The sequence below is a fragment of the Stegodyphus dumicola genome, chromosome 3 (assembly GCF_044657685.1).
Source record: "Stegodyphus dumicola isolate Sdum_Otavi_A_Nest chromosome 3, ASM4465768v1".
Classification (NCBI taxonomy): Eukaryota; Metazoa; Arthropoda; class Arachnida; order Araneae; family Eresidae; genus Stegodyphus; species Stegodyphus dumicola.
In genome coordinates this window covers 163,901,219-163,926,405 of record NC_140770.1, presented here as the reverse complement: position 1 = coordinate 163,926,405, position 25,187 = coordinate 163,901,219, and the positions used below count along the sequence as shown (strand labels likewise).

General features: G+C 32.2%; 1 protein-coding gene across 2 annotated transcripts in view; it reads right to left on the bottom strand.

The window, feature by feature from the left end:
* The window catches only part of LOC118186215 (uncharacterized), a 695,790-nt gene that overhangs the window by 191,471 nt on the left and 479,132 nt on the right, over window positions 1-25,187 (bottom strand). For both annotated transcript variants that reach the window (XM_085813564.1, XM_085813565.1), the window contains exons 7-8: window positions 11,522-11,628; window positions 9,143-9,204 (exon numbers count right to left, since the gene is read on the bottom strand). In XM_085813564.1, coding sequence (XP_085669690.1) covers window positions 9,143-9,204; window positions 11,522-11,628 — 169 coding nt within the window. The remainder of the gene's footprint in view (window positions 1-9,142; window positions 9,205-11,521; window positions 11,629-25,187) is intronic.

The window sequence follows — 25,187 nt, the reverse complement described above, 5'->3', positions numbered from 1 at the left end:
TTTAAACCCGACAGATATTCACTTCTGGAGTTATGCAAAAAGTAATGCTTATCGAGGAAATTATCACAAACTTCAAGCAAGTATTTAAGGGGGCACAGGACCTTTGGGCTCGTCGAAGCGATCATAAAAATACTCAAACTCGAAAACACAAAAACTCATATTATATAATTAAAAAGTTATACTTTTTTTTTACTTTATACCTAAATAGATTTGGAAATGAAATAAATAAATGAAATGAACATTGTAAATAAATAAATAATTTGTAAATTAAAAATTTAAAAATGTACATAAGAGACATGTAAATAAAAATTGTCAAATGTTGCGCGCATCATAAATTTGAAAATATTGCATATAGAAAACAATTTTGGGTAAAAATGTATTCGGAATACATTAACCTCTAATGTAAAACCAAAATATATAAAAGAATCAAATCTTAAATTTGAAAAATTAAGAAAACATTTTTAAAATTTAAAAATATGTAATTTTTTATCACTTTTTGAAGGTATGTATATATGTATATATATTGACATATGTAAATTTTTTTGTTTTAGCATGCATAGTAACAACAGTAGCATACACACTTAATTTTTATAGGCGTAGCATATATGATTTGATAATAAGACTGCGCACAAACTTGAGAAATTATCAATTTGAGAAAATCTAATTTAAAGATATAATATCACTTTTCTCTAATGTATATTTTTCAAAACACATTTAAAATGCACGAGAAGCATAAACTACTCCTTCACTTTGTTTATGAAGCTCATCAGCTTCCTTTTTTTCCCTTCTTCTGGTAATTCGACCCTCTAAAGTATTGCCCTGGGCTCGTTTCTGTGCGAATTTAATACGAATTCTATTTGCTTCTGCCGCAAATGCTACACAAGTTAGCATACATTAGGTATACATTCTAGTTCTTTCATGATGAACAGCGTTGCCTGTTTTCCATCATCAAAGTCGGCTACTGCTAAATTTACAGAAATTTCTACGATTTTCCTACTATTGTTTGCTGTTTTTGGACAAAAAGTCCAGAGCAATGAATTTAGTGACTCGTTCACATTTTGTGTTCGACCACCAATGCATCTCTTTAGCTAGTCTGGGTGGGACAAATCTTTAAATACAGGTTTTATATCATCCATAACTGCTATAGAAACTAAATTTTTGTGTTTAAAGTTTTCATTTGTGCCATTTACAACTGCTCTTTTGTATGCGCACCAAGAATCAACACCGTCGGGGCAAAAGTCATGAGTTATTTCATTATCATTTGAACGTTTATGGTACCAAATAGCCCATATCGCTTTTTGCATATCATGGTAATTGTCAGAATGCGTCCTAATGGCATTACCAAAATATGATGTAATTTGATCTATCACCACATCCGTAAGTTGAACTTTACCGCTAAGAGGTTTCTTGTCATAAGGTTTCTTGCCACGGATTCCCTGTTTTAATTTCCTCAAACGGGCATCCATTCGTTTTTGAATGTGGCTTACACATTCTATCTTCGAAATCGGAACATTATACGGGTTATTCTTCTTAAGGGCTAAGAAAGTTTTACAATCTCCTTCACCTATATAATTAACATAACGTTATACTTTTCTTCGGATCGCGAAAACATATTTAACATACCATTCACTTCCATTTGTGCAGATGAACCTAAATGATTCTTACTGCATACTTTGTTGTGTTCCATTTTCCATTTCAAATAGCTTTCCTTTGAGGATATATTTTTTCCAGTCTCACAACCTTTGCAGTAGGAACTTGGAACATAACGATCAATAACTTTACCCGTTCCACCACCAATAATGGAAGTTACACCGAAACGTGAAGAATGTTCTCTGGTTTTCCATGTGCCATCTCTGCTGACGGTCAAATCTGAAGAACCGGTCATTTTTATTTCTTCGTCAGCTGCTATCTTCATACTATTTTCCGCAATATTACGTGTAGCAGCATGCATATGACTTACAGTTTTGTCGTATGACTTCTGTGTTACAGGTGGTGATCTGTGTTACAGATCCATAATTCCACAAAATGTTCTGGATTCTTTCAATCCTTTTCCAATATACCTCATTGCTAAAGTAAATCTTCTGTTTAAATCAGAAGCATTTTGTTTTTCACCTACAAGCTTGGAATTTCTTGTAGATGTTAGTACTCCACAAAAGCAGCATGAAATATTTATTTTTATGGTTAAACCATATACTACTTCAGAAGTAATACTAATTTTATTATGGCAAATATGACAACATAAGTATTCTTCTAATCCAGAAAATAATAAACTTTTATCAATGATTGCATACCCTTCAAATTGGCTGTCACCTAATACTACTAAATGATCTAGAAGTTTTTTTGCTGATGCAGAGACATTTGCATCTTTATCATTAATTCTTGTGTACTGATTTGAACAAAAATTATTCCTTTTCTTCGATCTTTGACCTGAAGCTCTTTTGATATTATTATTCATTTTTAAATTTCAAAACAAATATCTTTACATAAACGTTTACTCAGTTTAACAAACTTGATATGAAAGACCGAAATAGAAACACTCAAACAACGTTAGATTTAGCAGCGTGGTAATAAGAATTATCATGTAAACAAACTACCAGCAGTGAAGTTGAGTAGTTGCCATCCTTCTTCCCCTACATGAAAAGGAAATTAAAAAAAACTGTATTAAATATTTCTTTGCATAATAATAAAAATATGAGCTCGTATACAGGGTAACCAATATGTAAACAACCACCATATTTGTCCCTTTAAACAAGCGTCGTCGATATAAACTTTCATAACTCAAGAACTAATGCGAATTTTACAACGCAGTTTCGTGCATTTTGTTCAGAAATGTTTATATATTCATAAAATGTAAAAATCAGAAAATAGATTTTTTTGAAGATTTCCTGTGCCCCCATAAGAACTTCAAACTGTTGTTCGTAATTCCACATGGAAAACTTTTGAAAGATTTCAAGATCAAAACGAAGCGAGAGTAGATTTACCCGGATGTTCATGAGAATGATTTCCAGCAAGTGGTGTACGGACAAGACGATGTGTCTTACGACAGGAATATAATTACCTTTCGATCGTACCGTATAAATGTTCGAAATCAAATTATTCTAACTAAATTGCTCCGTATTTATACATTCTTTGCTCCCTTAAGACGTCCGTTATTATCACCATTAAAATTAATAGCCTTCTTAAAGTATCTAATAAACAAAAGGAATTAAAAATTCCACAATACAAGGATCTTTAATTTCCTCTTTTGACTTACTAGTCATGTTTCGTATTCGTTAATAAATTGGATAAAGTAGAACATTTTGCGATACCCTTTTACAAATTTTGCCATTTTTTACCTGCTTAGAACTTTATCACAGATGTGTCTTAGTTTTCTGCCATGTTTCTGATTTCAACCTTCACTAAGAGTGATGAGATACGTTTAATTTTAAGAACTTTCTATTCTGTTCAATTTATTTTCGACGTGCAGAACAATTTGTTCCACCCTTTCATTCCCTGCGAAAGCCCATTCCATCCCAGCTATCGCTGCCATTGTAACGATGACGATTTTTTATTGTTGACCATTTCGTTTAATCGTTGGTAGAGACAGAAAGCGAATAGAAGGGGGAAAGTCGTGGAATTTATCACTCGAAATTAGGAAGCAGAAAAGGAAGGAGTATGCAAGCGAGCTAACGACAAGGAGAGAATCCCGAAGCCAAATTAGAATGGAGAGATGAAAAAAAGTTGGTTGGTGCAATTTATATTTCACAATTTCGGAGAGCGCTGAAAATAAATTTCGAACAATGACAACGTGCGCTTAACGTATTTAAATAATTATCCGTTTTAAATGCCTTTACCAGTTTAATTCTTTTCCTTAATAAATGACATTAAGTCGGAAAGGAAATATATTCAATCTGACGAAATGGAATGATTTAACCGCCAATGTTCTAAACGATGGTGAAATAAAATGGCGTTGAATAGCTTTAACAAAATAATGCTTCTCAATAAATTAAGAAGTCAAGCATAATGATTGATATAAGTTGAGGTACGTGAAGGTACGTAATAATTAAAAAATTAATTGACTGATATTGAATTAAACGTTTCATAACTTTACAATATGAAGAAGTTGATAATTTAGATAAGCATGTAAATTCAGATTTACGGATTGATTCTGCATTAAACTCAATTTACAGAAAATCTCTGAACATTTCGAAGGATTATGACATGGATCACTCTTCTGAGAGCAGCAAAAATTTTCTTCTTGTGAGCTCATCTGTGAAACCAAGTCAAGTTACGTTGAGTTATGACTCGTTTTAAATTTATTACTGACGTGATTTATCTTCCAGGGACGAAAATGCAGATATTTTATTTTCATTTCTCTGTAAAATAAATAAATAAATGTCTGTTTTAAGCAATTTGATTAGGCTTCAGTGCTACATTTTTGTTCATTTACGGTTAATATAAACGCGGTTAACGTCTAATTAAGATATTATTACCAAACTGCAGAAATTCCGTTCGTTTGTGTACTAGAATATAGAAAATACATCGCTTATTATGATCAGCAATTCGGTTAACATGCTCAAAATATTATAGAATAAATTTTTAAACTAAAGTTGCTAGATAAGTTCAAAATTGATAAAAAGTTGTCAAGTGGCAGAAATATCCCAAAATAAAGGATTAAGTCTCCGCATAGCTTGTTTTCGATTTTAGTCAATTATTTCAAACTAGGCAAAGAAAAAATACCTTAATTACACATAGATTTTTATTAACTCTATTAACTTTTAGAACGATCAGACATAAGTCCCTCTTCTTCAGAAATAAAAAAATATTTAAGAGCAGTTCTCTTAAATATTTTTTTTTTATTTCTGAACTAAAAATTGTTTAAAACTATCTACGCCAGAGTGAGGTTGCTTTAATGCTTAATTTAAAATTTTACATTGCTATGTTCTCTTTCAATGACAGGAACACACCAGCAGCCAAACGGTAAAGTTGCTGACTACTGGTAGTTCTATCTGAGATTTGTTTCTCGGCGAACGAGCTGGCCTAATGAGAGCTTTCTTGTCTTTACCCCATGTATAAAGTGGATAGGAGTCGGTTTCCTTAGACAGTAGTCCACGAAGACAACCTTCCCTTTTAGAGCTTTGCCATAATCAAATACCAATGAAAGATTTCGTCTGGGAAAGGCATCAGTTAAATAATTTCTCGAAAAGTTACAAATAGTTCATCAACAAACCTTTGTATTTTCCTAATTAAATTCTGTGAAAGCATCTATTTATACGCTCCAATTATTAGTCCAAAGGGGCTTTGTCCCTGACGGACTATTGTTTTCATTTTGCGATTTTGCTTTGAATCACTATAAATGTCCGTTTCACTTTTCAAACTGTTGCCACCCAATGTTAGAGTCCTGCATTACATTTGAAGAAATTAAATAAATGAAAAATCTGTATTAATGTATGTCTATTTCTCGTACTGTGATAAAACAACGGTACATAGAGCCATCGATAAAACGTAATCCTCCTACGCATATGGGCATGTGGAAGACCAAATTTGAAATTTGGAATTCGTTTTATTATCGGTTTCATATTTTGTAAACTTTAACGAATTTTTGAGTAACAAACTCAACGATTTAAAAGTGAGCAATGGCAACACTCTACGTTGAGGAAAAAAAACCTTTTTATCTCCAGCTCATCGAACTATGTATCGGAAATTCTAAAGATACGCTCATTTTAAAATTATTTTGCAATATTGCTATTGAACTGAATTTTATGGTTTAAGTGCAAAGAACATGATATTTAATAAATAGAGGTAACACACAAAACGTTAAAAAAAGTCCTTTTGAGCTGAGTAATTTAAAATCTGAAACCTTTCAGATTTTTTAATTTTTTATTTGTATTAAATGTCGATTCCATTGCTGTTTTGAAAGATATTTCTTCTCATCGTTTAATGTTATCGAAATAACCATGGATAAACGTGATCACTTTAAGCGACGCCTTCTGCGTATGTTGCCATAATTAAAAACTTAATTTCAAGCTGGAAGAGATGTATTTTAACCATTAAATGCATGAATTAATTTTTATTTTTAAAGTAAAAATACATTAGAATTAATATCAAATAAAAGAGGAAAAATACTAAAAAAACCTAAACTAAGTTTTTATTAACTAAACTAAGTTTATTTAAAAAAGTATTATTACCGTTTACTAAAAAAATATGATAGGCAAATGTGTAATAATAATTTTATGTAATAATACATACCTTACAATTGTTCAAACAATTTCAAAACTTTGAATACATCAAAATAACAACAAACACAAAATCAAAAACTCGTAAACACAAACGATGTCCACACCCAACACATCAAATCACAATAATGACCATTACACTGTTAGTGAAGCCACCACATTGAAACATTCAAAACTATATACGTAAACAGTATATATATATATATATATATATATATAATTAGTTACATTATGAAGTGAAACTAAAATTTTTTTTTTTTATTTGATTTATTTGACTAAATATGAGTATGTTTCCAAATGGCAACTACATGCATTTAAGGGTTAATTTTCACAAGTTACAAAGCAATTATTGAAGCGAATTAATACGGATAATTACCCCCGACCCCCACAAACTCCTAGTTGTTAAATGGGAACCCATTTCAGTTCTTTGAAACATGCTTTAATTTGTCTGAAGAATTAATTTTTCCTTAACTTTTTTAATTGGACAAATGCATTAAATGTAAAATCTTTGAGGAAAAGCTTATGGTAATAATTTTGTGCTTACCAGAAGAAATAATTAAAAGATTAGAATAGAATGGAGCTAATTAATTTCACTTAAATAAGACAAAAAAGGGGATTATTATAAAATTCAATAATATAATGATGTTTTGTTACGCAGCAGATTATAAAATTCTGTTCTTTTATCTTACGTCAAAGAATGCGCAATGAGTCTCGTTTTTAAAAATTATTTTATTAAGAGATGACCATCCTCTACAAGAAATATAAATTTTCACATGTTATAATAATTTATCTGAGTTACCTTAATTTTACTTCATGAAAATGCAACAATTCTCGCTTTTAAAAATTATTTTATTAAGAGATGACCATCCTCTACAAGAAATATAAATTTTCACATGTTATAATACTTTATCTGAGTTACCTTAATTTGACTTCATGAAACTGTAATTCATTCATGCATTAAACTACCCTTTAAAATACCAGAAATAATGAAGAGAATCAATACAGAAATTCTGTAATAGATAATCCTTACTTTTATGCCAAAGTAATTAGTGCCGAATGCCGGCACTAATTACTCGTATTATTAATTATTAGAATTATTAAAGTTATTAGAACAACAGAGAGCATTCAAGAAAGTTCAAACAAGAAGTATCTTGAAATTTAGTACTAACTAACATGAGACGTATGTTCACAGGAAAGGAGAAAAATAAACAATGAAAATCAATGATTGAATTAAAATTAGATAATGAAAGGGGCACAACTTTCAAACAGAAAATACTCATTATTGCAGGAGTCAGACAACAAGAATGAGCGTTATATTTGTAAAATTTACAAGACTAGTTTCGATGGTTTGACTAGCATCCTTCTCAATTGCCAAAGTTCAAATGAACGACATAAGATATGGTGATAAGATAAGAAAGGCTGGACAGGAGTTAAGCTACCGGCGCCATCTATTGATGAAACAAGAAAACTAAAACATAATTTCCTTAAAGGCTGAAGGCAGAGATGAATTGGAATTAGGGTAGTTAACTAGAACAGAAATATTTTTTTTAGAACAGTGAAACGCCTCTAGAAAGTCTAATTCACCAATAGAAGATTGCTGCAGAAAAATGGAAAGTTTGATTTTTTTTTTTTTTGGTCAACAGTGCTGGATAACAGAGGACTTCTGTGTTTCCTTTTTCCTAAGATATGCCTGACATAACAGATTTCCTAAAGGCATTTTATATCCAGAAACATCTTTATTGCTCGAGGTAAAAATCTTAATTTTAATCCCTCTTTACCACCAGCTTTTAAACAATTTCCTTCTTAGTTGCTTTTTTTTTAAATTTTTGGTCATCAGGTTGCGCCAGTGGCTTCGTTTCCTGTCACGTGGACGGAACATTCTTGAATTTTCTGTTTTGTTCTCCTGTAGGCACATGTTTTCAGTCATTTAGACTCCTCTCGTTTTTGTCATTTTGCTGCTGATGAAAGAGGTACGACTCAGACTTCCAAACTATGGTCCTGCAAATATATTTACGTTACAGAAATTCTTAGTGCTTCTCGTGAACATTCAGTTACTCAGTTAATCCCTTTCTGTTAGAATAGATTTCTTCTTAAAAAACGATACCAGTCATTTAGTAAGTTTTAATAGTAGATTTTAAATTTAATAGCTTCAATTGCTAATTGAGTAAATTAAATGTTTAAATTGATGAATGAGTAAACTAATACAGACAACGACACCGAAGGTTAGGTCAAAATTAAGGCTAATCGGAGGACAAAAAAAAAAAAAAAAAAAAAAAAAAAACATACTCGAATTTATTTTGACCATTCTCAAAGTGAAGTAACTCATGTTATAACTACACAAAAGCAACATTAGTAATTTGTCTGCAAATGCAAGCAGTTAACATGTATAAAAATTTCATTTGTTTACATAAATTAAAACAATATTAAAAACAAAGAGTTTACGCTTTAAATTATATTCATGTTACAGAAAATAACAATTTCATAATTCTACAGACCAAGAAGCTCAGTTTTAAATGACTGTAACATCATCTGATATCTCTGCTGATCTGATCATCCGTCTATAACTGCTATTCCAAGCAGATCACGTTCCATTTTGTACTTTACGTAGACAGTTGTATTTTATGCTGAAAATCTCTAGTGGAGAATTTACCAAAGAAAGCTTGTCTCATGTTTATGCTACGTAAGGGGAAGCCTTTTAAGTTAGTTCGGAAATCATTTTAAGCCAGTTTTGTTTTAGTGCTGTTCGGAATATTGTAAGAACAAACTGAATTCTTGTCAAACAGAATTTGACGTACCGTTCAGCAGGTGCAAACATTACGCAATAGGTAGCTTTGCTTGTGTGAACTTGAAATGTATCTTTGCAGAACTTAATATGATCACAATATTTGAAACTAAATAATAAAGATTAAATTTAAAAGCATGCTTACCTAACTTCTAGTACTGTTATGTTCTCTATAACTTCCAGACGACCTTTAAACAACAAAAAGAGCTGAAAGAAAATTAAAGAATTGTTACAACAATGGTACGTTACAGATTTCATGCAATTACAATACTTACGTAAATAAAGAAAAACATACGTATTTAAAAAAACTTTAGCATATATATCTCCATATATATTATTAATAATTAATTTCAATTTAAATGGAAATGATAAGAAAATATTATGATGGGATATGTTTAAGTGAAATGCTATTGAAATGGGAGATTTTTAAACTTTTAAAACTTAGGTTGTACAAATTGCAGAAATAAAAAAATATTGTGCGTATTAAATTTAATGAGAAATTTTAAATATCAGTAACAAAAATATTTTACAAGAAAAATTGGTGCCATTTCCTCAGAAAGATCCGGATTTTTCAAGATGAAATAATAGTTTGTGATTACAAAATTCAAGTACCAAGTCCTTTTTAAATTAAAAATATTTTTATAAACATAAAGAACTTACTATTAAAATTAGTAACCAATTAACAAGGTTTTTGGTAATATTAGCTGAATTCAGAAGTTGTTCAACATTAGCTTGAAATCTATTTAAATTTGTTGCAGATAAAAATCTATTTGAATCTATTGTAGGTTATATATAAAATATTATTGTAGGTTTTATATATAGACTATTATTGTAGGTTTTATATATGTTATTGTAGGTTATATATATAGTATTTGTAAGTTATATATATTATTGTAGATTATATATGTTATTGTAGGTTATATATAGACTATTATTGTAGGTTATTAGATATATAGACTATTATTGTAGTTTATTAGATATATAGACTATTATTGTAGGTTACATATATTATTGTAAGGTTATTTGTATTGTAAGGTTTATCTTAATTTATCTAACAGTTAATTTTTAGTTGAAAGTTACTTTCCCGCCTTCCTTGAATTTCATCTTACAACTTCGGGCCAGAACGTATTTTCAGAATCGCGGTCGAATGCAAATGAGGAGAAGAAGTATTTAACTGTGAAGTTCTACTGACTTCGTTAAAGAGCCAGAGATTCTGATCAGCGCGCGTTAGCCTTTTGGCGATACTCTCTAATAAGCTATTTTTACGATCGGCCGTACTTTAGGCCCTTGATAGGTTCGCCATTAGTTAGCGTTAAGAGCCAACTCTTAGAATCTTCATAGCTTCAGCTATATCTTTTTAGTTAAGTTTTATTTCTTAGTTTCCTGTGTTCAAGCCCGAGGGGAGGCTTTATTGTAAACTCCAAGAAGGAGTCTTCTGTGAACTTTATTTGTAATAATAAAGGGTATTTAAGCCTTCCCGAGTTTCTGTTCCCTGTCTAATGAACTAAAGCGATTATTTGCTTAACTGTTCTAAAGGTACCTCAACTTTAGCTGTGAATGAAAGATAGGAATCTTACAATATATAGAATATTATTGTAGTTTATATATATTATTGTAGGTTATATATATATATATATATATATTATTGCAAGTTTTATATATATATATTGTTGTAGGTTATATATATTTATACGCAGTCATTAAGATGCTCGCATCTTTGCAAAGCTTCTTTTCCCAAGCTAGAAACTGCTCTGAGTAAGCATGTGGGTACCCTTACGAAGTTCTCTAGAAAGTTGATATGTCATAATAATAAATGCTGTTGAAGATCGTTCAGCAATTAGCTGAAATATATTAAAATAATTAGTTTAAAAACTTTTTAGATTCTTTGGGTAAATAAATAATGGGTAAGTAAACATTGACGTTGGGACTAATATACCCCTCCTCCCAAAAAATGTACCTAAATAAGTTTCTAGGACTTCAGTAGTAAAGGAGGCACCCCACCTATGCCTTGGCGAAATTCGGCGATATTTAAAATAAGTTTGGCGGATATTAAAGTATTAAACTATGCCAATCTTCAAAAAATGAAAAACCGTAATACGGAAGCTTAATAAATAACATTTATTTAGTAATTAGTAACAGTTATTTATATGTAACATAAAATAATATTTATTTGTCTTTGGAGAATATTTTGTCAAGCTTCTTTTTCAGGTTAGCAACTTAAATAGGGTGCGCATTTTAGAGAAAATATTAATAATGAAGAACACGAATCTCTCATCTTTCTGAAATAAAGATGAGAGAAACAATGAATGACACCACGAAGAAACTAATTTTCAAATTGACAGAAAGTTAAAAACTGCCAACATTTAAAAAAGTAATAATGAACGATAGAAGGATCTCGAGCGGTCAAAAATGAGAGGAGTACCGAATTTTCTTAGTATTCTTTATACGCTGTTTACTTATTTCTTATAATATACTACAATATTTATTAAAGTGGCTGAAAGAACAACTATAAAGTAGGCCTTACTGCATGTTCCATTTCTTTCTTGAACGTATCCATCTTCTTTCGGTCGGATAAAATGGTATTCACCTTCGGATTTGTCAACTTCAACGAGACGACATAACGTATTCTTTCTGAAATAAAGATGAGAGAAAAAGGATTTGAAACAAAATATGAAAGTTCAAGGGAAAAGAATTGGTTTTCAGTTTTTCACCTTATGGTTTTCTTTCCTAGTGACTTTTACTTCTTTCTTGTTTATTTGCCACTTCACTTGTTTATTTACTTTTTATCAGCTTAGGTGTCCTTAACGACACCAAACTCATGGAATACTCCACTGACGTCTCAGATTGCATTTTAGTTCGACAGTTTTCATCTGTTGTTTATATAAATGAAACAAGACAAAATTTACAATGACAAGTTGTGCGTTTGTGCAATTTATTTAAAAAAATTACGAACAGTTATATTTTGAGTCAACTTCTATCCTATCCTTTTTGGGTCATGTTACAGTTTTAGCTCAGACGGGAAAGTTATGCAAATTCAAAGGTTTGTAGCATAGTTTAAAAGTATGAGTTTACCAATGGTCTATTACAGCGTTCGTCACATCGCCGCTGTCTTCCTCAGCACTAGTTCCTGCTGCATAGGTTAAAGGTTAAATGCAATAAGTACCTGTATTGTAACCGATTTACGAGTTTAGAGGTAGCATGGACCTGACAGATGTTTAGCTTTGAACTGAAATTTGTTTTCGGGAAAAAAAAAAACTAACATTTAGCTACAAGGGAGAGCACACAGCTTTGTAATCCTTCTAGTCCGACATATCATCGTTTTAATTTGTCTTGTAACTTTGTTTGTAAACTACCAGGAATGGATTAACAACTTTTGACTTAATTTTAATTTAGCTTGAGCCTTTTTGTTTAAAAGTAAATATATGTTTAAGGGAGATAACTCACCAGGAAGTTAAGATACCTTTCTTTGTTGGCTATTAGATTCAGTATTTACTTTAGGTTAATTTCAAAACGTAGAGTTAACAGCTTTAAGTTACATTTAAAAATTAACTTCTCATAACTATCTTCTTTTTTTTTAAGGAGCAAAATGTTGATTATTAAGCAATGGAATGAACACAAAAAATATTCATTAAACACATGCAAGTATACTAGTTTTATTTTAGCCTCAGGTCTAATCATAAAACACAAAAAACTATAAGACGAACATTTTTCACTTCTCCTGTTTTAAAAAAAAACTCTAACGAACCTGAAAAATTTATCTGATTCTCTAAAGTATTTTAGAGTTTTATTTCTTAAATTTCTCATGCAGTAAAAGAGCTATTAGTACGACATATAATAGTTTCATAACGACTGTATGAATGAAAATGGAAAGAATGAAATTAGAAGAATTAGAAAGAAACTAAATAATGTTTAGAAAGTTTGAACGAAAAGAGGAAATATAGTAAAAGAATAACAATTTGGTGATTTAAAAAACCGGTATAGTACTGTTTAGAAAGTTTAAATAGCAAAACATGAAATACTAGCAGAACTAGAAGGAGATGATTTAATATTTTGAAGAATAAAACACAAGTTATAAAACATTAGGAGAATCAGAAAATTGTTCAACAATATTTTAAATGTTTAAATTTGAAAAATAAGAAATAATATAATCTGTTACTTTAAAATAGACGCTTCAAGGCCATCGCCACCCCCTCCATTTGCGATAGCAACTCGCGTTGTCATCACTGCATAGCATTTATTTTCGTCACGTCGTTTGAGACTGTAGCTCAAGTCAGCTTTCATTCGCGGTTTTTTTTTTTTTTTTTTTTTTTTTTTCAAAAAGCGAAACACGCTGAACGGAAACGAAGTGGGAGAAAAATTAAGTGACACGAGATTTTACCCGCATCTGTTGTTCCTATGGTTACGAGTGGCATCGAGCAGCGGGAAATAACCTCGAAGCTTCTGTTTTAAAGTAGCAAACTACAGCCGTATTAGGAACCGATACATATTTTTACAGTGTATTAGTTAGCGTAGTATACCAACCGGTATAGTAGTGAGCGTAGCTGATTGCCGTGCCGAAGGGCCCGGGTTAGAATACCGGAAAAGGCAATGTTGTTTGTAATTGTATAGTATCCGTGCGGAATGGGGCACTCTAAATATGCGGCGAGCCGAAAGTCCTGTCGAGAGTTTTGTGGTATGGAAAGAGGGGGTATTAGACCCTCGGATCCGTCTCTCCCTGGGGTGCTCTCCATCAAAATTGGAAATAGAACTGATCTAAATCGCATTGTCACCTGTATGGTGCCAAGGCCTGGCCAATGACAGGCGCAAACTTGCGCTCCTTGCCAAGAGGAATTTCCTGGGCTTGGACTGACTTTGCTCAGACAAGTGAGCATCAGCAACAACAACTGTATATTTATAGTGTGTAACTTTTATAGTGTGTAAACTGACACTATAAAAGACGTCAGTGAAACAGTGAAATCGGAGGTAAGTAAAATTCTAGATTCAAATTGTAAACGACAGAAAACAAAAAAAGATAACAAATAATGGTATGTAAATCTTTTGATGCAAAAATAAAAACAATTATAGTAAACGCAGCAATATTATAAAAATTTAAATGCCAATATAATAAGCATTAATTAACAAAATTAGGAGTAAATAATAACACACTATGAAAGCTTAAATAGTAGATGTAGAACATTAGCAAAATTAGAAGCACTTGATACAGTTTATTGAAGAAAAAAAATAATTCATTAGATGCAGTTGAACGAACAATAAAATTATTCTATAACATAAATAATATTTTATGAACTTAAAACAGAATAATTCCTAATTTAAACGAAATTAGTCAGCATAAGTTCAATGCAACTTTGAGCCTACTTACAATAGAATCAAACTATTAATATGTTACTTTGCCGTGACCAAACACAAAAAAGCCATGCACGGCTTGAGACAGCTGCGGCTCGCGTGATAACTTTCTACAGGAAATGATTCGTATTTACGCGGAGCGGAGAAAATTACCAAATGCGTGAAAAAGCTCCTCTTTTCTACCGAAAATCTGATCCCAAACAAAGAGAAGCTGGAGCTGGATTATCTCTTTGATGTGAATGGTACCGCCAACAAGCAAATACCAGATAACACTAGGACATTCAACTAGTGCCCAATGACCAGAACAACGTAACACGAGTGCTTAGATTTAAGTTCGTAACTTAGAACGGAAAATTTTTATGAATAATTCTACACTGCAGGGTCTTGCTATTTGTAAAATAAGATTGATTTTTATTGCAACAAGCTTAGATTACTTTATTACAACATATCGACATTAACGTGTAGAGACATTAGGTATTTTTGGAAGCAGGAAAGATTAACAATTTGCAACGTCTTCGCCGGGAATCGAAACTCGGACCTCTGGAATACGCGCCCACCGTGCAGACCACCACACCACGAAGGCATGCCAAGAAGGCGGGAAAAATACCTTATATAGTCCCCCTTTTAAACGGCGACTGGGGTTTTTAGGGGACCCAATCGCCAAATCCCGGGTGTGGAGAAACATCATCCAAAACTCTTTTTTAGTTCGGGCACCAGTGTAGAGACATTAGGTATTTTTCTAAGCAGGCAAGATGAAAAATTAGCTACGCCTTCCCAGGGAATCGAACCCCGGACCTCTGGAATACGTACCCAGCGTGCAGACCACCACACCACGAAAGCATGGCAAGCAGGCGGGAGAAATATCTTATAAACTTACAGATTACATGTTATTGAATTATCTAGAAAGAAGAACGTCTGTTTGTGTGTTTGTTTGTTTGTTCGCGATATTCTAAGTCACTACTATATCTATCGTCGTTACCAAGCTTTCTACAATTCTTTTCGGGGTCCTGAGAAATTTCGACGTCTACTTAAAAAAAAAAAAAAAAAAAAAAAAAAAAAAAAAAAATTGAATCGTTTGCCTGCTACAGGTGGAACTGACAAATAGGGTTGCAACATTGCAAAACAGTGAATTAATTGGTATTGAAGGGGGCCGAATACGTTTGACCGCACATGCACTAGCATTCACATATTTCATCTGTGATTTCTCTGCCTGCGTGGATACAAACTTCTTCAAATTGCACTTTTGCCAATGTTTTAGAAATTTAAAAATCTTCTTTTTCTTTGATTTTGATTTGTGAAATTTTTGCCTGTCACTATCAATCTAATATATATGCATGCACAAATACAGAAAGGACATATAATGGCAGAAAAATTTTGAAAGAATGTGGGCTCGATCTGAAACGAACAACTCAAGATTCTATCAGAAGTTATGGAAGAAATAAAAGCACACATTTTCGTCGATTTCTAATTCGTTTTGAGATAACAATATACAAAGCTGAATGTGTATCGACTGTTTCAACTAATTTCAATTATGATCGATTAAATATAACTACAGAACTTCGATTATTTTTTTTCGAATTGTTTATTAATTTCTTGTCAATTATGACCAATGTTTTGCCACATTTAATCGACTCAAACTGAGTACAGGTGAAATACGCTAGCGGATATTAATAATGTCAGGATTTTAATGAAAATAACTCATAACTGAAGAAACATAACACCCGGTTTTAGAGAAGGATTACAGCGGTATCGTTCTCTCTGTTGTTAGATACATTACTCTCAATTTAACTTAATTGGCATCGGGTATTTTATCTAAATACAATATAAACATAGATTACTTTTCCGATAAGAAGTAAGATAGGTGCATGATACACTGTATTAGAGTTATGTTTAAAACATATCGACAAAAATAAATTTAGAAAATTCTATCTTTATAATCCTACCTGCAGCAGTACATAGGGTGGAAAAACAATGTATTATTGGGTTGATGTGACTGAAATGTCCGATTGCAGGTACACTGGAAACATAACGTTCGGGGTACTTACATTGGCTCATGGATGTCACGTGAGCTGTATGTATGATAACATCACCACAAGTCCCCCAAAACAGGCTGTCGTTCCAAGGAAATCTATAGATGAGCGGTCTCAAACACACATTCGCGGGTCGCATGTGTCACCCGAAGCAATTTCATGTGGTTCACGAACACATTTTATTTATGAACTTGCTGCAAATACGATATTTCGAAGATTATGATTTCCATTAAAAACGAACATGGGCCCACCAGCAGAAGAGCGGTAAAGTCGCTGAATACTGATAGTTCGGTCCTAGGTTCGAATCCCGCGAACGGGCTGGCTACATGAGCAACTTCGTGGTTTCTCCATGTGTAACGTGTATACGAGCCAGTTTCCCTTAGGAAGTCCTTCACGAAAGCATTAATCCTCTTAGGCAGATAGCCCTCGAGTCACAAAAACCAAACCAAAAACGAAACTGAATAACGCATTAAAAATTTATATATAAGTGTAATAATTAATTTACAGTGTGATATATATCATAACATTGATATACATCACACTGTAATTAATAATTTGATAAATAAGAATGAAAGTTAATCATGCATTTTAATTTTCATTCGTACTTATCAAAAAATAAATAAACTCAGTTACGAATTTTTTGCACTAAGCATAATCATTTTACTTGTGTGCTTTAACCGTGAATAGGTTTTTCTCACAGTGGAAAAATGATAAGAAAAGAACTCTATTGACGATGAGCATCCACAATCCATAATGAAGATCATTTCCAGTAATTTCTTTCTAATTTTCCTTTTGCTGTTAACTTTATCAAAATCTAAAAGCCGTCGAATGTTAAGGTATGGAAGTTTATAATTACTTACACACAAACATATGTATTCCTACTTCTAAATTTAATAAATATAAGAAAGGAATTAGGTTGTTATTTATTCTCAAGTTTTTTCCCACTTGGAAAAGTTTTCTGAAAACTTGGAAAGTTTCCATAATTTGTTTTAGTTTAAATTAAAGTAAATAACTTAAGGATTAATTAAAAACAATAGAATTAGTTGAAAGAAACGTCAATCTAATAATTTAATATTTAGCTGTTGATAAATATACATGAATTACAAAGTGTAACCAACAAAAATCTCTTGCAGGTACCAAATATCAGATTTCAGATTGAAAATAAATACAAATTTGAGTTTGTTTTTTCTTCCAAGTTACTATTACTATTGTTAAGTTTTGATAAATGTTTAGTAAACAGGTAAAAGAGCGTGGAGCACCAAAAACTTCACTACAGAATCGAACAGGTATTACAACAATACACTAACCAGCTAGAACATGAAAAACTTGACCTGACTATATACTATTTCTAAGTAATTTGTTATCTTAGTGATAACAGGTACACAATCTTTTAAAATGTTCTTACATAAGAGTCAGGCACATGGAAAGTAAACTGCGTTAAATTATGTTTGGGCGCTAGGATTTTTTAATCATCTTTTAATCTCTCTCTTTATTATTTTTTATTTTTTATTTATTTTTTTTAAAGTTTACTATGTGCAATAACTTAATAGGTTACAACTTTCTTCCATGCAGGACCAACGATTTCACAGAAGCCCCATAAAGATATGACGGTTGTGTCACGATAAGCACCCGCATGTAGACATTTAGCAAGTCCAGAAAATCCACGGCAGTTAATTTTTCAGGCAAAGTCCTTCTATCTTTACTTTATCTAACACAAGTTTCTGTCTATTCTAACAGCGATTCTTAACAGTCTTTTGATTGCTTCTTTGCTTAATTTTAAGTAGTTCCTAACAGGATACTCTTTCCCCGTACAACAACATCCAAGCTTATATGTAGACTATATGAGGCTCTTAGCCGTCTATTCGGCTGCGTTCCCGGAGCAGGATGGAGCAGAGAGTAGATGGTTTCTGCCAGGAAGATAACACACTGTGAGGCTAAGGCCAGGTCAGTGGTCTTCCTTGGTGGCGCTCACTCACTCACTCACTATTTCTAAGTAACACTGGAGTTATACATCCGAGCTGTTGCATTTAAACATAAGAGGATAATAACATAAAATTACGAAATTACATACAAAGTTACATAAATAATACGAACTGTTTAGTATACTTCTTAAAATATTGGATTATGTAAATGCAGAAGAGTTGATATTTTGGAGATCGTAGCATTGGAAATTTTGCATTTTTATGTAAGTGGATAAACATATAGTATTTGATTTTACTAATACATTGAGAGTCTGAATCTTGTTACGTGAGGATATTTGTTACAGTTTGTGAGGATTGTCCTGAGCTCCGATCGTTCAGTTCAAAGTTTATAAATAAAGTTCATGGTCTCAGCTTAGTAAGTTTGGTGTTTTGAAGCATTATGGAGTGGTTAGTGCTGCTCGAAATCAATTATTGGGATGTACCCTAGATATTGCCCTTTCCACCTTTTCATTTTCGGTCCTAAGTTGTGATCTGGCATAGTTCCAGTCCTAGAGCACTGAGCTTTTGGTGTACTTCAATGATTTTTAAATGTTTAGTAAGCGAAATTTAAAATATAATATATAAAACAATTTTTATTTAGTTAATAAACCATTCCTTTTTGTGCAGAAAACAAGAAAAAAAACTGGCCCGTCGGTTGTTTTTAGATTGTACAGGCGGCCTGCATGCAATCTGAGTTTAAGACCACTGCAATTGGAGAAATAAAGAGGACCTCGTCAGAATCAATACTGAGAACGCACAATTTTAAATGCCTTCACTGCATGAATTAAAACTGGAGTATGCATCGAAGTTTGCGTAAAATGCTAACATCATATTTCGCTCAGGTAAGGCTGATGCATGCTCCAATATGCTCCCTGGTGTTGCATGCAGCTTAGCGCTGGCGGCACGGCACTTAATAATAAGCTAAAGGTTAACGACTATTACCAATTTCACATGAGCTGCTGAAGAATGCCGTCGAAGCTGATCCAAAGAAAGGTGTTCGTAGTATAAGGTACTTTCATCCCTCCTTTCCGCATGCCTTGGTCTGTAACGGTAGCACACTTCGGCGCGTATTCGAAAGGTACACGATTGGAGTCCAGGCGAGGGAATTCCATATTTTTCATAACTCTTCCTTAAAATAACCTAATAAATCTACAGTAGAGTCCGAACTAACAGGTGGAGGATGATGACCCTTCACCACCAGGATTTGGCGATTGAGTCCCCAAATCTCAGTCGCCCTTTAGAAGGTGGAGTATATAAGGTATTTTCTTCTTCCTTTCTGCATGCCTTTTGATGTAACGGTTAGCACACTCGGCGTGTATTCGAGAGGAGGTCCAGATTCGAGTCCCGGAGAGGGCACTGCTCATTTTTAACGTCTCCCATGTAAAAAAAATTCCAATGACTCTAATATTGAAAAAATTTTTTTCTTTAAACCATACTACCGTTGTTCGACGCCTTCCCGTTACCAGTAAGTTGAATAAAGATCGATAAATGAATGCGATACAAGCTGACACAAATGATGAAAGGTCATCGTCTGGAAGCGTGTTATTTTCTTAATATAAGGTATAAATAGAACGAAAATCCACTTTGGACCGTTAAATATATGACAAAAACTGGATAAGATGTAGCAATCGTAACCGGTTAGCACAAGGATGGACCCTGAAAAGTGATTACAGCGTCCTTCCAAACGACCTTTTCATCCATAAAAGATATTCCTGCTTCTATGGGGCTCCACTATCAACGTGATTTATCGTATATCTCGACGTCGGGGAGATCGTCCTTCCTCGGATGAACGTTTTAGTGGTTAACTATTAATTGCCACAACAAAGTCCTCAAGCATCATAACGTAATCAAGAGACATCATAACACAAGACATTTAGTGCTGTCTTGCTGCATTACATTGTCTGAACGGCTTTTCAATCAGAAATTATGCAGACTCTCGGTAAATAAGAATAAGAATTCCTTCTCACTTGCGCTATTATATTCTTACGACCAATCCCCGTCTAATTTCCCTCCTATTCCTCCCTTTTAACCATTTTTAGCCTAAAATATTCATTGATGGCAGAGAGATCTAGTATGCATGAGACAATTTATTTGTATCACAGACTTCTAAGTTCTCTCGCCAAGAAATACTTTTATTGGAGAGAGAAGGCAAAGAAGATGAACACTGCGGGAAATTTGCTAGATTAACCAATTGTTGTGCATTTCACCTTTTTAGAATTGCATGGTGGCATATACTTGTTGGTATTTCATTCATATCAACTCAATATTTTATTGATGTTTACTTAGAAGATAAGGAGCCTTTGCATAAATGTCAAAAAGAGGGCAAAGTGAAAATAATATTGTGGCTATTTGAGGACAGAACGTTATATAGATATCCCTTACAAACATCTCATCATGAAGTTAGCGAAGAAAATATAGGCAGCCATTAACCTTTCACATTGTTGCGTGTGTACGGGTTCGTAATGGACAGAAAACCGCTAAAACAGTAATGGCAGCTTGATTAAATTTATTTTACCAAAAAGAAACAGTTAACAGTTCTGGAACTTTTCGCAAAAGCAAAGGCCGCCGAAAAATCTCTAGTAGTTTCCATTTCTCGAAATTATTGGAAGGCATATACAGTTAAAGTCACATCTAATGACTGAATACGGTTACATTTACGTACGGGGATAAAATGCAGTTACTCAATTACATCACCAATTACAGTTATACAAGGACCGGACCAAAAATGTAGCCAAATGGTCGCTAAGTTTGGGATTTCTCACCAAATTTGGTGAGATAAATTAGTCACCAAAACCATCGCCAGAATGGCGATATCTGGCCAATTTAGCGAGACAGCCATTTATCTCAATGTTAAATAGGCTTGTCCCCGAAATCTCATTTTTTCCGGCAGTTTTTCGCCCTTTTCAGACTTTTCATGCTACATTATATTAAAGATACTACAATTTCACTAAAAGTATTTACAAAGTAGACAAAATTCGTAACAATATCAAACGATATACGTCAAAAATGGCAAACAGACGAAATTCTTCTAAAGGGCTTTGCGAAACACACAGAACTTGAATAAAAAAAGATCAGAATTTCCAAATAATTACAACAAAAGTAGTCAGAATAAGATGAATGAAATAGTGAAAAATATAACCTTCAGAAAGCAATAGCAGTGAGAAATGAACAACGAAAATAATAACAGTGAGAAATGTCAGAGCAAACAGTGTAAGGGCAGTGAAATCAAATAATAAGAAGAACAATAACTATGAGAATAGAAAATATAATTTTATTTACAGAGAGAAATAATAAATGTTATGCTCATGGAATGGAGAATATAGCAAAATAACAATAAAGGCCTTTTTAATTAACATAATTGTCTTTATAAAAACAAAATAACAACAAAAACATTAATGATGAGACTATTAAATTATTACTAACATATTAAAAGCAATAATCTAAATGTTTCAGCCATATAACCTTTATTAATATTTTAAATTAATTAAAATTATTACTATTTTTTTAAGTTAAATAACAAATTATTATTATCACATCAACTTTGATAATTTAAAGTAAAATTTACTACCAACATTTTAAATTCAATTATTATTCATTGCTAGTAATATTAACTATTATAATTTTGAATTAATTAACAAACTAATATTAATATATTAGCCATTACAATAATAAAACGATAATGAAAATAACAGAACAGTGAAAATAACGGTTAGAACAGTGAAAATAATAAAAGTGAGAAATATCATCTCCGGAAACAAGGGCGGAATTATTAAATTATTAACTATTAAAAAGGAAATCTTTCATTACCTAATTTTTCTTAAAGAAAATGGAGTTTATAAATTACTGCTCAGGCAAAAAATTTAAATAGAATCTCAAGAAGAAATTGTTAAAGTTCAATAGTTTTACCATTCGCTCATTTTAGTTGCGATGAAAAAGGAAGCAATTCCATTAATTTGGTAAATAATTCGCTATTCTCTTCGAATTTCTCAACACTTTTGCCATGTTACATAATTTGTTTTATTTAATTCCCCTTTTAAAATTTGTTTTTTCAATTACTTGCGTTTTAAATAAGGAAAAAGAAATAGGCGGAGATTTGATGGTCAGATTGGCCAATCGTAACGGTCAGACACTCTAACGGATTCACGGACTCGGTAACCCGAGCGTATCAGTATAAAAATTAACATTCTTTAGGAACACTCTAACTCACTAGTTCCTGTTCAAAATATAAACTACTAGCCGTCCCATTCAAGAGATCTTGACTTTTACGGTCTGCCGCCTTTCCTTCCTTTATTTTTTTCAACTTGCAGGTCTGTGCCATTTTTTTTCAACTTCTCTCGTGGTACTAACAACAATGTGGCTGGAGAATCTAGGGAGATTCTCAGGAGTTCATTTCACGGCTAATTGAGCTTCCTGATTGGCCCTTTACCGCAGCCGATTCGACCCCAGCGAGATGTCGTAAAAATCGTTATTCGTAAGGACTGTCTTCACTGAGTGAAGAAGAAACCATAAAATTAGATTGGAACTCCTTTTGCTTTTAAAAGCTTTTATTCTTTTCATTGCTTTTTATAAGATAACTAAGGTTTCACTAAGCCTAATGAATTGGAATGGGTTTTAAATGCAGCACACTCAATTTTGCTTTATCTTAGGAATGGTATGGCTTAAGAATCTCAATTGGTTCATAGTTCTGCAGATCGAATTTGCTACATTTCCTTTGGTTTTAGAAAGGAAAGAATCCTAAATTGTCAGAAAATATTAGAACTGTGACTTTGATAAAATTCCTTTGATTAATCTCTTAGTTGCTAGTTATTAGTAAGCCCTGTTGTGCACAAGATAAAAGTTTATATTTACGCCACTAAATATGCAAATACATTTCACCAGGAAAATAATCTTTTACCCAATTTAGTGTATGTAAACCTAAATTAGATTTACGTGTATTTTGGTACTGTTTGGGGGGATACTGATACATATATAGGTTTTTCCCATTATTCTCAAGGCTACTTCAAAGTGCTTGATTTTTTGTATGTACACTTTGCACAAAAAGAAAAGAAAAAAAAAAAAAAAATGGGACAGTTTTATATCTTCCGTTGTACTGGACCGATTGTCGAAATTTAATTTGTGTTTGCCATGTCTCGAAAACACAACTTAGGATATAGATTAGATTTATATATAGCATTGTTCTAAGATACGTATTTTGACACAAAATCCAATATTTTATGAAACAACTTACCAATTGTTTTCCATATTTCGATTCTCCGGCTCAAAAAAAGCCAAAGAGTCAAATTTTGTAAAAACTGCTCAAGTACTTTTTAAAAAATTAGCTCTCAAAATTTTAGCTGCTCCTTGTTAATTGAATTTGGTATATATTCATTAATATATCTTTTTTATTAAACTTATTTGATTCTTTCTTTCACAATTCGAAATTTAGATTCATTCCAAATAAAATTCGCCCATTTTTTATGATTTAATTAAAAAATTTTTATTTTTAAATAATTTTTGTAAATTTTTCGAAAAGCATTTTGAAAGAATCCTAAATTGTCAGAAGATATTAGAACTGTGATTTTGATAAAATTTCTCTGATTAATCTCTAGGTCTTAATTATCCTCTGATTAATCTCTAGATCATAACGTATTAAATTTTTACCATCATCTTAAAATACATGTATTTCTATGCATTCCTGCAAACAATTAGGGTTTTTTAATCCAGATAATCTAAGATATACTTGAATTTACATATTGGAGCGTTTTGAAATTTGGCATATTTCTGATAAGCGATAATAACGCCAAAGGTGATTTACGCACTTTGTTAAAATTATTTGAAAGTATTGAAAGATGACCTTTTCTCCGCTCGTGTACAATGAAAAAAAAAAAAAAAACGAAAGTAAAATAAGTTGCTATAAATTGAGAAGTTCGCCATATGAATTATTCTTGGTGCAAACTGAAAAAAATGCGCCAGGATAAGTTTTTAAACTTTAAATTTCTCATCAAAATTACAAGATTTAATATCTAGGCATAATTTGAGTCGTAGAATCGAAATATGAAAAAAAAAAAAAAAAAAGATAAGCAATTTCAGAAAAAGTTCGATTTTGTGTCAAAATTCGAATATATATCCTAAGTCGCGTTTTCGAGACGTGGAAAACGCAAGTGAAATTTCGATATTATGTCCAGTTGAACGAGAGATATAAAACTGTCTTTTTTTTTTTTTTTTTTTTTTTTTTTAAAGCTAGGTGTACACGCATGTAACGGATTTCTGTTCCATTTCTAGAACTTGCTGTGTAGCACGTTTCTTAATGTTTTGGAGATATCTGTTGCCAGTTATGTCAACAGATACCTCCAAAATTAATTAATTAATTATTGACGGATTAATCTTTTATTTTATTTATCCGTCAAAAATTTAAAAAATGTATTTTTTTGACACATTACTAGATTATACTATTCTCTATGCTCAAATAGAATTGCTTCAGTGCTTTTCTTTCGTAATTTTTTCCCCCATTTATGCTTTTTTTAGTTAACTAGGAAACCTATAGATCTTAAGGAGCATTCATATCTACGCATTCATCTCATCTACCTAGGTAAAGGATAACTATAGACCGAGAACGACAAACATATAATTTAACCCTAGATTAAGCGCGTTGGTGACAGGTTTTCCCCAGTTATATTTGTTTGCAAGTTTGCAAGGCTGCGTGTTGTTGATTTCCGGAATCGCTCCTTTCAGTAGCTCAACGTTTATTACTTTTGCTATTTGTGGTGGCAGTTCCACAAAATTACTTTCCTGCTTTTTAGATACATTTTAATAGATGGGTGGCACCTGTCAGCCACTAGCTTAATTATCAACACTAACGTACGCGCCTACTGCAGTG